Below are 16,378 nucleotides of genomic sequence, written 5' to 3'. Positions count from 1 at the left end.
CAGAGGACTGTGAGTCCCTCCTTGATGATTGATGTATGCCACAGTTGTGACATTGTCTGTCTGAAAACAAATGAACGATTCTCTCTTCAGAAGAGGCCAAAACTGAAGAGCTCTGAAAACTGCACGGAGTTCCAAGATATTGATCGGTAATCTCACCTCCTGAGATTCCCAAACTCCTTGTGCCGTCAGAGATCCCCACACAGCTCCCCAACCTGTGAGACTTGCATCTGTTGAAATTACAGTCCAGGTCGGAAGAACAAAAGAAGCCCCCTGAATTAAACGAAGGTGATCTGTCCACCACGTTAGAGAGTGTCGAACAATCGGTTTTAAAGATATTAATTGATATATCTTCGTGTAATCCCTGCACCATTGGTTCAGCATACAGAGCTGAAGAGGTCGCATGTGAAAACGAGCAAAGGGGATCGCGTCCGATGCAGCAGTCATAAGACCTAGAATTTCCATGCATAAGGCTACCGAAGGGAATGATTGAGACTGAAGGTTTCGACAAGCTGTAATCAATTTTAGACGTCTCTTGTATGTTAAAGACAGAGTCATGGACACTGAATCTATCTGGAAACCCAGAAAGGTTACCCTTGTTTGAGGAATCAAAGAACTTTTTGGTAAATTGATCCTCCAACCATGATCTTGAAGAAGCAACACAAGTCGATTCGTATGAGACTCTGCTAAATGTAAAGACTGAGCAAGTACCAAGATATCGTCCAAATAAGGAAATACCACAATACCCTGTTCTCTGATTACAGACAGAAGGGCACCGAAAATCTTTGTGAAAATTCTTGGAGCTGTAGCAAGGCCAAACGGTAGAGCCACAAATTGGTAATGCTTGTCTAGAAAAGAGAATCTCAGGAACTGATAATGATCTGGATGAATCGGAATATGCAGATATGCATCCTGTAAATCTATTGTGGACATATAATTCCCTTGCTGAACAAAAGGCAATATAGTCCTTACAGTTACCATCTTGAACGTTGGTATCCTTACATAACGATTCAATAATTTTAGATCCAGAACTGGTCTGAAGGAATTCTCCTTCTTTGGTACAATGAAGAGATTTGAATAAAACCCCATCCCCTGTTCCGGAACTGGAACTGGCATAATTACTCCAGCCAACTCTAGATCTGAAACACAATTCAGAAATGCTTGAGCTTTCACTGGATTTACTGGGACATGGGAAAGAAAAAATCTCTTTGCAGGAGGTCTCATCTTGAAACCAATTCTGTACCCTTCTGAAACAATGTTCTGAATCCAAAGATTGTGAACAGAATTGATCCAAATTTCTTTGAAAAAACGTAACCTGCCCCCTACCAGCTGAACTGGAATGAGGGCCGTACCTTCATGTGAACTTAGAAGCAGGCTTTGCCTTTCTAGCAGGCTTGGATTTATTCCAGACTGGAGATGGTTTCCAAACTGAAACTGCTCCTGAGGACGAAGGATCAGGCTTTTGTTCTTTGTTGAAACGAAAGGAACGAAAACGATTGTTAGCCCTGTTTTTACCTTTAGACTTTTTATCCTGTGGTAAAAAAGTTCCTTTCCCACCAGTAACAGTTGAAATAATAGAATCCAACTGAGAACCAAATAATTTGTTTCCCTGGAAAGAAATGGAAAGTAGAGTTGATTTAGAAGCCATATCAGCATTCCAGGTCTTAAGCCATAAAGCTCTTCTGGCTAAGATAGCCAGAGACATAAACCTAACATCAACTCTAATAATATCAAAAATGGCATCACAGATGAAATTATTAGCATGCTGGAGAAGAATAATAATATCATGAGAATCACGATTTGTTACTTGTTGCGCTAGAGTTTCCAACCAAAAAGTTGAAGCTGCAGCAACATCAGCCAATGATATAGCAGGTCTAAGAAGATTACCTGAACATAGATAAGCTTTTCTTAGAAAAGATTCAATTTTTCTATCTAAAGGATCCTTAAACGAGGTACCATCTGACGTAGGAATGGTAGTACGTTTAGCAAGGGTAGAAATAGCCCCATCAACTTTAGGGATTTTGTCCCAAAATTCTAACCTGTCAGGCGGAACAGGATATAATTGCTTAAAACGTTTAGAAGGAGTAAATGAATTACCCAATTTATCCCATTCCTTGGAAATTACTGCAGAAATAGCATTAGGAACAGGAAAGACTTCTGGAATAACCGCAGGAGCTTTAAAAACCTTATCCAAACGTATAGAATTAGTATCAAGAGGACTAGAATCCTCTATTTCTAAAGCAATTAGTACTTCTTTAAGTAAAGAGCGAATAAATTCCATCTTAAATAAATATGAAGATTTATCAGCATCAATCTCTGAGATAGAATCCTCTGAACCAGAAGAGTCCAAAGAATCAGAATGATGGTGTTCATTTAAAAATTCATCTGTAGAGAGAGAAGATTTAAAAGACTTTTTACGTTTACTAGAAGGAGAAATAACAGACAAAGCCTTCTTTATGGATTCAGAAACAAAATCTCTTATGTTATCAGGAACATTCTGCACCTTAGATGTTGAGGGAACTGCAACAGGCAATGGTACATCACTAAAGGAAATATTATCTGCTTTAACAAGTTTGTCATGACAATTATTACAAACAACAGCTGGAGGAATAGCTACCAAAAGTTTACAGCAGATACACTTAGCTTTGGTAGATCCAGCAGGCAGTGGTTTTCCTGTAGTATCTTCTGGCTCAGATGCAACGTGAGACATCTTGCAATATGTAAGAGAAAAAACAACATATAAAGCAAAATAGATCAAATTCCTTATAAGACAGTTTCAGGAATGGGAAAAAAATGCCAAACATCAAGCTTCTAGCAACCAGAAGCAAATGAAAAATGAGACTGAAATAATGTGGAGACAAAAGCGACGCCCATATTTTTTAGCGCCAAATAAGACGCCCACATTATTTGGCGCCTAAATGCTTTTGGCGCCAAAAATGATGCCACATCCGGAACGCCGACATTTTTGGCGCAAAATAACGTCAAAAAATGACGCAACTTCCGGCGACACGTATGACGCCGGAAACGGAAAAGAATTTTTGCGCCAAAAAAGTCCGCGCCAAGAATGACGCAATAAAATGAAGCATTTTCAGCCCCCGCGAGCCTAACAGCCCACAGGGAAAAAAGTCAAATTTTTGAGGTAAGAAAAAATATGATAATTCAATGCATAATCCCAAATATGAAACTGACTGTCTGGAAATAAGGAAAGTTGAACATTCTGAGTCAAGGCAAATAAATGTTTGAATACATATATTTAGAACTTTATAAATAAAGTGCCCAACCATAGCTTAGAGTGTCACAGAAAATAAGACTTACTTACCCCAGGACACTCATCTACATGTTTGTAGAAAGCCAAACCAGTACTGAAACGAGAATCAGTAGAGGAAATGGTAAATATAAGAGTATATCGTCGATCTGAAAAGGGAGGTAAGAGATGAATCTCTACGACCGATAACAGAGAACCTTATGAAATAGACCCCGTAAAAGGAGATCACTGCATTCAATAGGCAATACTCTCTTCACATCCCTCTGACATTCACTGCACGCTGAGAGGAAAACCGGGCTCCAACTTGCTGCGGAGCGCATATCAACGTAGAATCTAGCACAAACTTACTTCACCACCTCCCTTGGAGGCAAAGTTTGTAAAACTGATTTGTGGGTGTGGTGAGGGGTGTATTTATAGGCATTTTAAGGTTTGGGAAACTTTGCCCCTCCTGGTGGGAATGTGTGTCCCATACGTCACTAGCTCATGGACTCTTGTTAATTACATGAAAGAAATATGATTATGTCTCAAATATAAACTATTTGTAGATAGATTTTTTTCATCTATAAAATATAATCCCATTTAAAATAAACATTATTTGTATTTTTTTCAAAAGCAAAATAGATTTCTATCCACCCTGATTTAACATATATGTATGTAATGACAATCTGCATAATGTAATATTAGCACATTTTAGCTTATTGTTGTTAAATTTTAGCCGGGTGGTCAGTAAAAGCAGACGGGTGGTGTGCCCATTGTTGAGCTTGTGTATAGAACACTATACAGGGTCTAAGGCACCTGCTCTCTGTAATAAAGGGAATAAATAAAACCATTTACTAATCCGCGTGCTGATTTACCCGCCTCACCTGTGGTGGGAGTGTTCCCTGATTTGAATAGGCCAACCACTCCTTTGCTATGGAGCCCTCCTGAACGGAGCAGCACAGCTTTACTACGCGGACTACGCCAACACACCACAGGGAAACGGTTCTGCCGATAGCAGCGAGAAATCTTCTGCAGAGTGTTGTCCTGGATACTCTGTGGCACAATCAGTAATCCGGGGTAACTGCAATAGGAAGGAATAATCCGGTTAATGTCAGCACATCTGGGAGGGGATTATGGGTTATGGGTTATGTGCAGCCCTAGGCCAGGATGAGCAGATGCAGAGGGTTATGGGTAATGTGCAGCCCTAGGCCAGGATTTGCAGAGGGTTATAGGTCATGTGCAGCCCTAAGTCAGGATGAGCAGATGCAGAGGGTTATGGGTAATGTGCAGCCCTAGGTCAGGATGAGCAGATGCAGAGGGTTATGGGTAATGTGCAGCCCTAGGTCAGGATGAGCAGATGCAGGAGGGGTATGGGTCATGTGCAGCCCTAGGTCAGGATGAGCTGATGCAGAGGGTTATGGGTAATGTGCAGCCCTAGGTCAGGATGAGCATATGCAGGAGGGTTATGGGTAATGTGCAGCCCTAGGTCAGGATGAGCAACTGCAGGAGAGTTATGGGTAATGTGCAACCCTAGGTCAGGATGAGCAACTGCAGGAGAGTTATGGGTAATGTGCAGCCCTAGGTCAGGATGAGCAGATGCAGAGGGTTATGGGTTATGTGCAGCCCTAGGTCAGGATGAGCAGATGCAGGAGGGGTATGGGTCATGTGCAGCCCTAGGTCAGGATGAGCTGATGCAGAGGGTTATGGGTAATGTGCAGCCCTAGGTCAGGATGAGCAGATGCAGGAGGGTTATGGGTAATGTGCAGCCCTAGGTCAGGATGAGCAGATGCAGGAGGGTTATGGGTAATGTGCAGCCCTAGGTCAGGATGAGCAGATGCAGAGGGTTATGGGTAATGTGCAGCCCTAGGTCAGGATGAGCAGATGCAGGAGGGGTATGGGTCATGTGCAGCCCTAGGTCAGGATGAGCAGATGCAGGAGGGTTATGGGTAATGTGCAGCCCTAGGTCAGGATGAGCAGATGCAGAGGGTTATGGGTAATGTGCAGCCCTAGGTCAGGATGAGCAGATGCAGGAGGGGTATGGGTCATGTGCAGCCCTAGGTCAGGATGAGCAGATGCAGAGGGTTATGGGTAATGTGCAGCCCTAGGTCAGGATGAGCAGATGCAGGAGGGTTATGGGTAATGTGCAGCCCTAGGTCAGGATGAGCAACTGCAGGAGAGTTATGGGTCATGTGCAGCCCTAGGTCAGGATGAGCAGATGCAGAGGATTATGGGTAATGTGCAGCCCTAGGTCAGGATGAGCAGATGCAGAGGGTTATGGGTAATGTGCAGCCCTAGGTCAGGATGAGCAGATGCAGGAGGGTTATGGGTAATGTGCAGCCCTAGGTCAGGATGAGCAGATGCAGGAGGGTTATGGGTAATGTGCAGCCCTAGGTCAGGATGAGCAGATGCAGGAGGGTTATGGGTAATGTGCAGCCCTAGGTCAGGATGAGCAGATGCAGGAGGGTTATGGGTAATGTGCAGCCCTAGGTCAGGATAAGCAGATGCAGGAGGGTTATGGGTAATGTGCAGCCCTAGGTCAGGATGAGCAGATGCAGGAGGGTTATGGGTAATGTGCAGCCCTAGGTCAGGATGAGCAGATGCAGGAGGGTTATGGGTAATGTGCAGCCCTAGGTCAGGATGAGCAGATGCAGGAGGGTTATGGGTAATGTGCAGTCCTAGGTCAGGATGAGCTGATGCAGAGGGTTATGGGTAATGTGCAGCCCTAGGTCAGGATGAGTAGATGCAGGAGGGTTATGGGTAATGTGCAGCCCTAGGTCAGGATGAGCAGATGCAGGAGGGTTATGGGTAATGTGCAGCCCTAGGTCAGGATGAGCAGATGCAGAGGGTTATGGGTAATGTGCAGCCCTAGGTCAGGATGAGCAGATGCAGAGGGTTATGGGTAATGTGCAGCCCTAGGTCAGGATGAGCAGATGCAGGAGGGTTATGGGTAATGTGCAGCCCTAGGTCAGGATGAGCAGATGCAGAGGATTATGGGTAATGTGCAGCCCTAGGTCAGGATGAGCAGATGCAGAGGATTATGGGTAATGTGCAGCCCTAGGTCAGGATGAGCAGATGCAGAGGGTTATGGGTAATGTGCAGTCCTAGGTCAGGATGAACTGATGCAGAGGGTTATGGGTCATGTGCAGCCCTAGGTCAGGATGAGCTGATGCAGAGGGTTATGGGTAATGTGCAGCCCTAGGTCAGGATGAGCATATGCAGGAGGGTTATGGGTTATGTGCAGCCCTAGGTCAGGATGAGCAACTGCAGGAGTGGTATGGGTCATGTGCAGCCCTAGGTCAGGATGAGCAGATGCAGAGGGTTATGGGTAATGTGCAGTCCTAGGTCAGGATGAGCTGATGCAGAGGGTTATGGGTAATGTGCAGCCCTAGGTCAGGATGAGCAACTGCAGGAGAGTTATGGGTAATGTGCAGCCCTAGGTCAGGATGAGCTGATGCAGAGGGTTATGGGTAATGTGCAGTCCTAGGTCAGGATGAGCTGATGCAGAGGGTTATGGGTAATGTGCAGCCCTAGGTCAGGATGAGCAACTGCAGGAGAGTTATGGGTAATGTGCAGCCCTAGGTCAGGATGAGCTGATGCAGAGGGTTATGGGTAATGTGCAGCCCTAGGTCAGGATGAGCTGATGCAGAGGGTTATGGGTAATGTGCAGCCCTAGGTCAGGATGAGTAGATGCAGGAGGGTTATGGGTAATGTGCAGCCCTAGGTCAGGATGAGCAACTGCAGGAGAGTTATGGGTAATGTGCAGCCCTAGGTCAGGATGAGCAGATGCAGAGGGTTATGGGTAATGTGCAGTCCTAGGTCAGGATGAGCTGATGCAGAGGGTTATGGGTAATGTGCAGCCCTAGGTCAGGATGAGCAGATGCAGCGGGTTATGGGTAATGTGCAGCCCTAGGTCAGGATGAGCAGATGCAGGAGGGTTATGGGTAATGTGCAGCCCTAGGTCAGGATGAGCAGATGCAGAGGGTTATGGGTAATGTGCAGCCCTAGGTCAGGATGAGCAGATGCAGAGGGTTATGGGTAATGTGCAGCCCTAGGTCAGGATGAGCAGATGCAGAGGGTTATGGGTAATGTGCAGCCCTAGGTCAGAATGAGCAGATGCAGGAGGGTTATGGGTAATGTGCAGCCCTAGGTCAGGATGAGCAGATGCAGAGGGTTATGGGTAATGTGCAGCCCTAGGTCAGGATGAGCAGATGCAGGAGGGTTATGGGTAATGTGCAGCCCTAGGTCAGGATGAGCAGATGCAGAGGGTTATGGGTAATGTGCAGCCCTAGGTCAGGATGAGCAGATGCAGAGGGTTATGGGTAATGTGCAGCCCTAGGTCAGGATGAGCAGATGCAGAGTTATGTTAGTATTAGCAGTTAGCACAGCAAGAACCGAAGCAGCTAAATAAAAACCTTATACAGCAGTACAAATGGGGAAAACTTTAATATAACAAAACAATGTTTTTTTATCCCAAAAACATAATTTATGCAATAACTTACCGGATAAATTCATTTCTTTCATGATGCCAAGAGTCCACAAGCTGTTACTGATGGGATATACATTCCTACCAGAAGGAGGCAAAGTTTCCCAAACCTCAAAAGCCTAAAAAATACCCCTCATTCATACCTCAGTTTTATGAATAGCCAAGCGGAGTAAAAGGCCAATAAGGAGGAGCAGGGAAAAAAAAGATGTGCTTTAAACAAAAATATAAACCCAAATGGGTGGGGCCTCGTGGACTCTCGCCACCATGAAATAAATAAATGTATCAGGTAAGTTCTTAAATAAATTATGTTTTTTATATAGGTGGCGAGAGTCCACGAGCTGTTACGTATGGGATATAATATCCAAGATGTGGCAGTCCACAGAATTTATATCTTACCTGATAAATTCCTTTCTCCTACGGTGTGTCCGGTCCACGGCTTCATCCTTTACTTGTGGGAATATTCTCTTCCCTAACAGGAAATGGCAAAGAGGCACACAGCAAAAGCTGTCCATATAGCCCCTCCTCTGGCCCCGCCCCCCAGTCATTCGACCGACGGTTAGGAGAAAAAGGAGAAACTATAGGGTGCCGTGGTGACTGTAGTGTATAGAGATAAAAAAAATTTAAGCCTGACAAAAAGCCAGGGCGGGCCGTGGACCGGACACACCGTAGGAGAAAGGAATTTATCAGGTAAGATATAAATTCTGTTTTCTCCTACATAGGTGTGTCCGGTCCACGGCTTCATCCTTACTTGTGGGAACCAATACCAAAGCTTTAGGACACGGATGAAGGGAGGGAACAAGTCAGGCAACCTAAGCGGAAGGCACCACGGCTTGCAAAACCTTTCTCCCAAAAACAGCCTCCGAAGAAGCAAAAGTATCGAACTTGTAAAATTTTGTAAAAGTGTGCACTGAAGACCAAGTCGCTGCCTTACAGATCTGATCAACAGAAGCCTCGTTCTTGAAGGCCCATGTGGAAGCCACAGCCCTAGTAGAGTGAGCTGTAATTCGTTCAGGAGGCTGCCAGCCGGCAGTCTCATAAGCCAATCGGATGATGCTTTTCAGCCAAAAGGAAAGAGAGGTAGCAGTAGCTTTCTGCCCTCTCCTCTTACCAGAATAAACGACAAACAAGGATGATGTCTGTCTGAAATCCTTTGTTGCTTCTAAATAGAATTTTAAAGCACGGACCACGTCTAGGTTGTGTAACAAACGTTCCTTCTTTGAAACTGGATTCGGACACAGAGAAGGAACAACTATTTCCTGGTTAATATTCCTGTTGGAAACCACCTTTGGAAGAAAACCAGGCATGGTACGTAAAACTACCTTATCCGTATGAAACACCAGATAGGGTGGAGTACACTGCAAAGCAGATAATTCAGAAACTCTTCTAGCAGAAGAAATAGCAACCAAAAACAGAACTTTCCAAGATAGTAACTTAATATCTATGGAATAGCAAAGGTTCAAACGGAACCCCTTGAAGAACTGAAAGAACTAAGTTTAGACTCCATGGAGGAGTCATAGGTCTGTAGACAGGCTTAATTCTAACTAACGCCTGTACAAACGCTTGTACATCTGGCACTGCTGCCAGACGTTTGTGCAACAAGACAGACAGAGCAGATATCTGTCCTTTTAGAGAACTAGCTGACAAACCTTTATCCAAACCTTCTTGGAGAAAGGAGAGTATCCTAGGAATCCTAATTTTACTCCATGAGTAACCCTTGGTTTCGCACCAACAGATATATTTTTTCCATATCTTATGGTAAATTTTCCTAGTCACAGGTTTTCTGGCCTGAACCAGAGTATCTATAACAGATTCCGAAAACCCACGCTTAGATAGAATCAAGCGTTCAATTTCCAAGCAGTCAGTTGCAGAGAAACTAGATTTGGATGTTTGAATGGACCTTGTACTAGAAGGTCCTGCCTCAAAGGTAGCTTCCATGGTGGAGCCGATGACATATTCACCAGGTCTGCATACCAAGTCCTGCGTGGCCATGCAGGAGCTATTAGAATCACCGAAGCCTTCTCCTGTTTGATCCTGGCTACTAGCCTGGGAAGGAGAGGGAACGGTGGAAACACGCAAGCTAGATTGAACGACCAAGGCGCCACCAATGCATCCACTAGTGTCGCCTTGGGATCCCTGGATCTGGACCCGTACCGAGGAACCTTGGAGTTCTGACGGGACGCCATCAGATCCACATCTGGAGTGCCCCATAGTTGAGTTAACTGGGCAAAGACCTCCGGGTGAAGTTCCCACTCCCCCGGATGGAAAGTCTGACGACTCAGAAAATCCGCCTCCCAGTTGTCTACTCCTGGGATGTGAATTGCAGATAGATGGCAGGAGTGATCCTCTGCCCATTTGATGATCTTGGATACCTCTCTCATCGCCAAGGAACTCTTTGTTCCCCCCTGATGATTGATGTACGCTACAGTCGTCATGTTGTCCGACTGAAATCTTATGAACCTGGCCTTCGCTAGTTGAGGCCAAGCCAGGAGCGCATTGAATATCGCTCTCAGTTCCAAAATGTTTATCGGGAGAAGAGACTCTTCCCGAGACCATAGACCCTGAGCTTTCAGAGAGTCCCAGACCACGCCCCAGCCCAAGAGGCTGGCATCGGTCGTGACAATGACCCACTCCGGTCTGCAGAAACTCATTCCCTGAGACAGGTGATCTTGAGTCAACCACCAGAGAAGTGAGTCTCTGGTTACCTGGTCTACTTGAATTTGGGGAGACAAGTCTGCATAATCCCCATTCCACTGTTTGAGCATGCACAGCTGCAATGGTCTTAAATGAATTCGAGCAAAAGGAACCACGTCCATTGCTGCAACCATTAGTCCTATAATTTCCATGCACTGAGCTATGGAAGGCTGAGGAATAGAATGAAGAACTCGACAAGCTTTTAGAAGTTTTAACTTTCTGACCTCTGTCAGAAAAATCTTCATTTCCACAGAATCTAATATCGTTCCCAGAAAGGGAACCCTTGTGGACGGGGACAGTGAACTCTTTTCTATGTTCACCTTCCACCCGTGAGATCTTAGAAAGGCTAACACAATGTCTGTATGAGCCCTTGCTTTGGAAAGGTACGACGCTTGAATTAGAATGTCGTCTAGGTAAGGTGCTACAGCAATGCCCCTCGGCCTTAGAACCGCTAGAAGGGACCCTAGTACCTTTGTGAAAATTCTGGGAGCAGTGGCTAAACCGAATGGAAGAGCCAAGAACTGGTAATGTTTGTCCAAAAAGGCGAACCTTAGGAACTGATGGTGATCTTTGTGGATAGGAATATGCAGGTACGCATCCTTTAAGTCCACGGTAGTCATATATTGACCCTCCTGGATTGTTGGTAAGATCGTCCGAATGGTTTCCATCTTGAATGATGGAACTCTGAGGAATTTGTTTAGTATTTTTAAATCCATAATTGGCTTGAAAGTTCCCTCTTTTTTGGGAACTACAAACAGGTTTGAGTAAAAACCCAGACCTTGTTCCGCTGTTGGAACTGGGTATATCACTCCCATCTTTAATAGGTCTCCTACGCAATGTAAGAATGCCTGTCTCTTTATCTGGTCTAAAGATAAGTGAGACACGTGGAACCTTCCCCTTGGAGGAAGTTCCTTGAACTGTAGAAGATATCCCTGGGAGACTATTTCTAGTGCCCAGGGATCCGGAACATCTCTTGCCCAAGCCTGAGCAAAGAGAGATAATCTGCCCCCTACTAGATCCGGTCCCGGATCGGGGGCTACCCCTTCATGCTGTCTTGGTAGCAGCAGCAGGCTTCTTGGCCTGTTTACCCTTGTTCCAGCCTTGCACAGGTTTCCATGCAGGTTTGGGCTGGGTAGCATTGCCCTCTTGTCTAGAGGCTGTAGAGTTAGAAGCTGGTCCGTTCCTGAAATTGCGAAAGGAACGAAAATTAGACTTGTTCTTAGCCTTGAAAGGTCTATCTTGTGGGAGGGCATGGCCCTTTCCCCCAGTGATGTCTGAAATAATCTCTTTCAATTCCGGCCCAAAAAGGGTCTTACCTTTGAAAGGAATATTAAGTAATTTAGTCTTGGACGACACATCTGCCGACCAGGATTTTAGCCAAAGCGCCCTGCGCGCCACTATAGCAAAACCTGAGTTTTTCGCCGCTAATTTCGTTATTTGAAAAGCGGCATCCAATATAAAGGAATTAGCTAACTTAAGTGCGTGAATTCTGTCCATGACTTCATCATATGAAGTCTCCTTCTGGAGCGAGCTTTCTAATTCCTCGAACCAAAAAGACGCCGCTGAGGTGACAGTAATAATGCACGCAATTGGTTGAAGAAGGAGACCTTGCTGAACAAAAATCTTTTTAAGCAATCCTTCCAATTTTTTATCCATAGGATCTTTGAAAGCGCAACTGTCCTCTATAGGAATAGTTGTGCGCTTTGCTAACGTTGAAACTGCCCCCTCAACCTTAGGGACCGTCTGCCATGCGTCCCTTCTGGGGTCTACAATGGGGAACATTTTCTTAAATATAGGAGGTGGGACAAACGGTATACCCGGCTTCACCCACTCCTTATTCACTATGTCCGCTACCCTCTTGGGTATCGGAAAAGCATCAGCGTGCACAGGGAGCTCTAAGAATTTGTCCAATTTGCACAACTTCTCTGGGATTACCAAAGAATCACAATCATCCAGAGTAGCTAGTACCTCCTTAAGCAGGGCGCGGAGATGTTCTAGCTTAAATTTAAATGCTACTATATCAGGTTCTGCCTGTTGAGAAATTTTTCCTGAGTCAGAAATTTCTCCCTCAGACAGCCCCTCCCTCACAGCCAATTCCGATTGATGTGAGGGTAAAATAGATAAGGTATCGTCAGCGTCTACTTGTTCATCCTTTTCTGTATTTAAAACTGAACAATCACGCTTTCTCTGAAATGCTGGCAGTTTGGATAAAAGATTTGCTATAGAATTATCCACTACTGCTGTTAATTGCTGCATAGTAACAAGCATTGGCGCGCTAGATGTACTAGGTATCGCATGCGCGGGCAAAACTGGTGTACACACAGAAGGAGAGGATGTAAAACTATCCCCACTACCTTCATTAGAAGAATCATCTTGGGCAATTTTATTAAATGTGACAGAATTGTCCTTACTTTGTTTGGACGCCATGGCACAATTATCACATACACTTAAAGGGGGGACCACCTTGGCCTCTATACACACAGAACATAAGCTATCTGATGGCACAGACATGTTAGGCAGATTTAGGCAGGCTATTAATGCAATAAAAACGATTTTAAACAAAACCGTTACTGTCTCTTTAAATAATAAAATGACACACTTTATTTCTGAATGTTCAAAAAACTATGAAGGCAATAGCCGATCTTTCTAAAATTTACACCCCAGTGTCTTAATGCTTTGAAAGTATTGCACACAAAATATGAAGTCTCTAGACCCTTAAATAAGCAAACCGGAGCTAATTGTTCAATTTAACCGGTTTTACACACTACAGTCCCTGCTACAGCCTTTGCTGCAGCTTTTACCTTCCTTAGGGGTTATTCACCACAGAAATAAGCCTTCCGGAGTCTGTTTCTTATCCACAGGACCCTCTCACATGAAGCTGCATGCACTGCCTTTCATATTAACTGCACAACTGAGGCGCGAAAATGAGGCCTCCTCCCGCTGCATACTAGAGTGAAGGGGCCTTCCTGACTAGATTAGGCGTCTAAACCAATGCCAGGAATAATTAAAACGTTCCCAAAAGTGTATTTATGCTCACAAAACATTTGAAGTGCCATAAAAATGTGATATAAGTCAATCGATTTGGCCCACAACAGTGTCTACCAGTATAAAGCCCAAAAAATAAGCCTGTAATCTGTTACACAGTCTAAGAAAATGGCTTACCGGTCCCCTGAGGGAAAAACTGACAGTCTTCTAGCATTATCATGTGTTGTTAGAAAAGAGACTGGTCATACCTGGAGCAGATGAGTCTGCAAATTGTTACCCCCAACTGAAGTTCTCTGGTCTCAACAGTCCTGCGTGGTAACAGCAATGGATTCTAGTTACTTGTGCTAAAATCATATTCCTCTTTAACAGAAATCTTCATCACTTTCTGTTGTAGAGTAAATAGTACAAACCGGCACTATTTTAAAATAACCAACTCTTGATAGAAGAAATAAAAAACTAACTAAACACCACAAACTCTTTACCATCCCCGTGGAGATGCTACTTGTTCAGAGCAGCAAAGAGAATGACTGGGGGGCGGGGCCAGAGGAGGGGCTATATGGACAGCTTTTGCTGTGTGCCTCTTTGCCATTTCCTGTTAGGGAAGAGAATATTCCCACAAGTAAGAATGAAGCCTAGGACCGGACACACCTATGTAGGAGAAATTTAATCCAAAACTCAAAATAATGTCTTTTATGACAATAAACCCTCACATTTCTAGGCACAATTAACAAGCTGAGACAACTGCCTTTCTACCAAAAGCTGCTTAGTAAAAGTATGCAGAGTCGACCAAGTGGCCGCTTTGTAAATTTGATCAACTGAAGCCTCATTCATGAAAGTCCAAGCTGTGGCAACCAAACTTGTATGAGCTGTAATTCTCTGAGGCGGACCCGCCTCCAAATAAGCTCTGGGAATCACATGGTTCAACCAAGAGGCTACACAAATAGCCAAGGACTTCTGGACCAGAAAACAGAACAAAGGGACTAGAAAACTGTTAGCGTCAACATAATATTTCAGTGCTCTAACAACATCTAAAGAATAAGATTTTTAGTAGCATCTTTAGGATTGGGACACAAGGAGGGAACAATAATTTCCCTGTTTATATGGTGACAATTAATAATATTAGGTGGAGCATGTAAAGCAAAACAGACTAAACTGCAGATTTAGGTAGGGAGAACGAATTAGGCAAGTGTGATGAGGTGCTGAGTCAAAGGCGGAGCTACACCGCAGGTGCAGCAGAGCGTTCGTGTTGTGGGAGAACGCACGCCATACACCTTGATGCAGAACTGCCCCGTAGTGTTTATCGTAACAAGCACTGGGGCGAAGGACGGCCTGTGAGGCCAGGCACGCATCATCAACCAAGGCACTAGACAACTTGAGTCCTGCTTGTCAGGGACGGTGTTGGAAGCTCCACATATGGTCCTGGGATTTACAAAGAACTGAACGGAGACGGAGTCCGGAGGTCCCATACATCGTATTATAAGCTGCAGGCATAAGATCCTCCCAGCATCTCGGCAGAAACTAGAAGTTACAGCGGGAGACGTCTACACGCTAAACGCTGTGCTGTTCTCGTTGGAGTAGGAGGTGAGCCACAAATATCGGCTAACAGAACCTGCGGTGGTAACAGGGAACTAACCGGGGCTAAGACGCAGCATTCTGGAGCTGGGCCCACACCTATAAGGGTGACCTATATTCAAACCACATTGCACAAGATAAAAGAGACGCTGCTTGATTACTACAGTGGTGAGCATACGATACACAGCTAATGGTCCCAAGGAAGGATAAGTTAAATTACCTCTTTTCTGTTTAACCCTCTGCAGGAAAAGAGGATATAGAGGTGGGATGCATATGATATAAAACCTGTCCCCCGGAGTTGGTTATCTTTTTATAAAGGACTGTTAAGCTGGCTGACTTCCCATATATAAAAGAGGGAATTAAGGAGGAGGGAAAGTGAGGAGAAAGTCGATAAAAGGGCCTTGGGTAAAATTAACTCCCAAGTATCGCCATTATATTCTGCTCTCCCCTTTGTAGAGCTGGGATAAATACATGATATCAGGTGTATGCAGTAGTCAGAGGCCTGATATTCAGAGTCAGCTAATAAGGAGTGTTCAAATCTGTGGACAAAAACACTATATTTGATATAACAAGATTGCACTCCACCTCCCACCCACTGTTATATACATCACTGTTGTTCTCCTCTGGAATATTGCAAGATCAGAGAGTTACTTTTTGGTCAATTTTTTTAGGGGAGGAGGAATCTGAAACAGAGTAAATCTGAGAGAGGTCGTTGCAGAAAGAAATTTCTCTTTTGTTGTTTGATATATTGTACTGATTGTTGGGGCGCTGATCCTTAGTACAAGCCTATTATATGTGGTTAAAGATATATTATGTAATATGTAACAATCTTGAGTGCAAAATACTAAAGAGTATCTGTGTATAAATCTTACTCTGATATAACCACCCAAAAACCCTTAAGAGTTAGACAGAAGATGGTAATAGAGCTGTAGGCAGACTGTAACTTTAATCGAGTTGGTTGGATTTTTTCACTAGGCTATCTCCTTTTTTACGGAAAAACTTAATGTGTTTAAACATAATAAAGTGAGGTTGTAGAATAGAGAAACCTCAATGGGGAAGGACATGCTGGCACTTAGCTACTAAGTATCTACAGACAATATTTTAATAGAATGATATAAGGGGGCTACCACACTACACAAAGGGTATTGGGTGCATATAGTCTGAGATTAATGTTTAAACTCTGCATAAGTCCAGAGGGTTTAGGTTAATAAAGCACGTTTTTTGTGCGGCCTCTGCTAGGAGACCGCTTTATTTCACAGACTAGTACAAAACTTTTTTGGTCACATTACACAGACACCTAAGTAATATATAGTAGGTATAACTTTTTTTTTTTTTCTTGTCTCACACTAGTAACAATTTTTTCTACTTTATGGACAAATATATACACAACGTAAAAAATAAATCAC

General features: G+C 44.2%; 1 protein-coding gene across 1 annotated transcript in view; it reads right to left on the bottom strand.

Annotated features, from left to right (window-relative positions):
• The window catches only part of SBF1 (SET binding factor 1), a gene marked incomplete in the record, with an annotated part of 739,370 nt that overhangs the window by 177,687 nt on the left and 545,305 nt on the right, over positions 1-16,378 (bottom strand). Inside the window, 1 exon segment of the mRNA XM_053716293.1 lies at positions 4,126-4,322. Within this exon segment, the coding sequence (XP_053572268.1) occupies positions 4,126-4,322 (197 nt within the window).

The sequence above is a fragment of the Bombina bombina genome, chromosome 6 (assembly GCF_027579735.1).
Source record: "Bombina bombina isolate aBomBom1 chromosome 6, aBomBom1.pri, whole genome shotgun sequence".
NCBI classification, from domain to species: Eukaryota; Metazoa; Chordata; class Amphibia; order Anura; family Bombinatoridae; genus Bombina; species Bombina bombina.
This window is presented reverse-complemented; position numbering and strand designations above follow the sequence as displayed.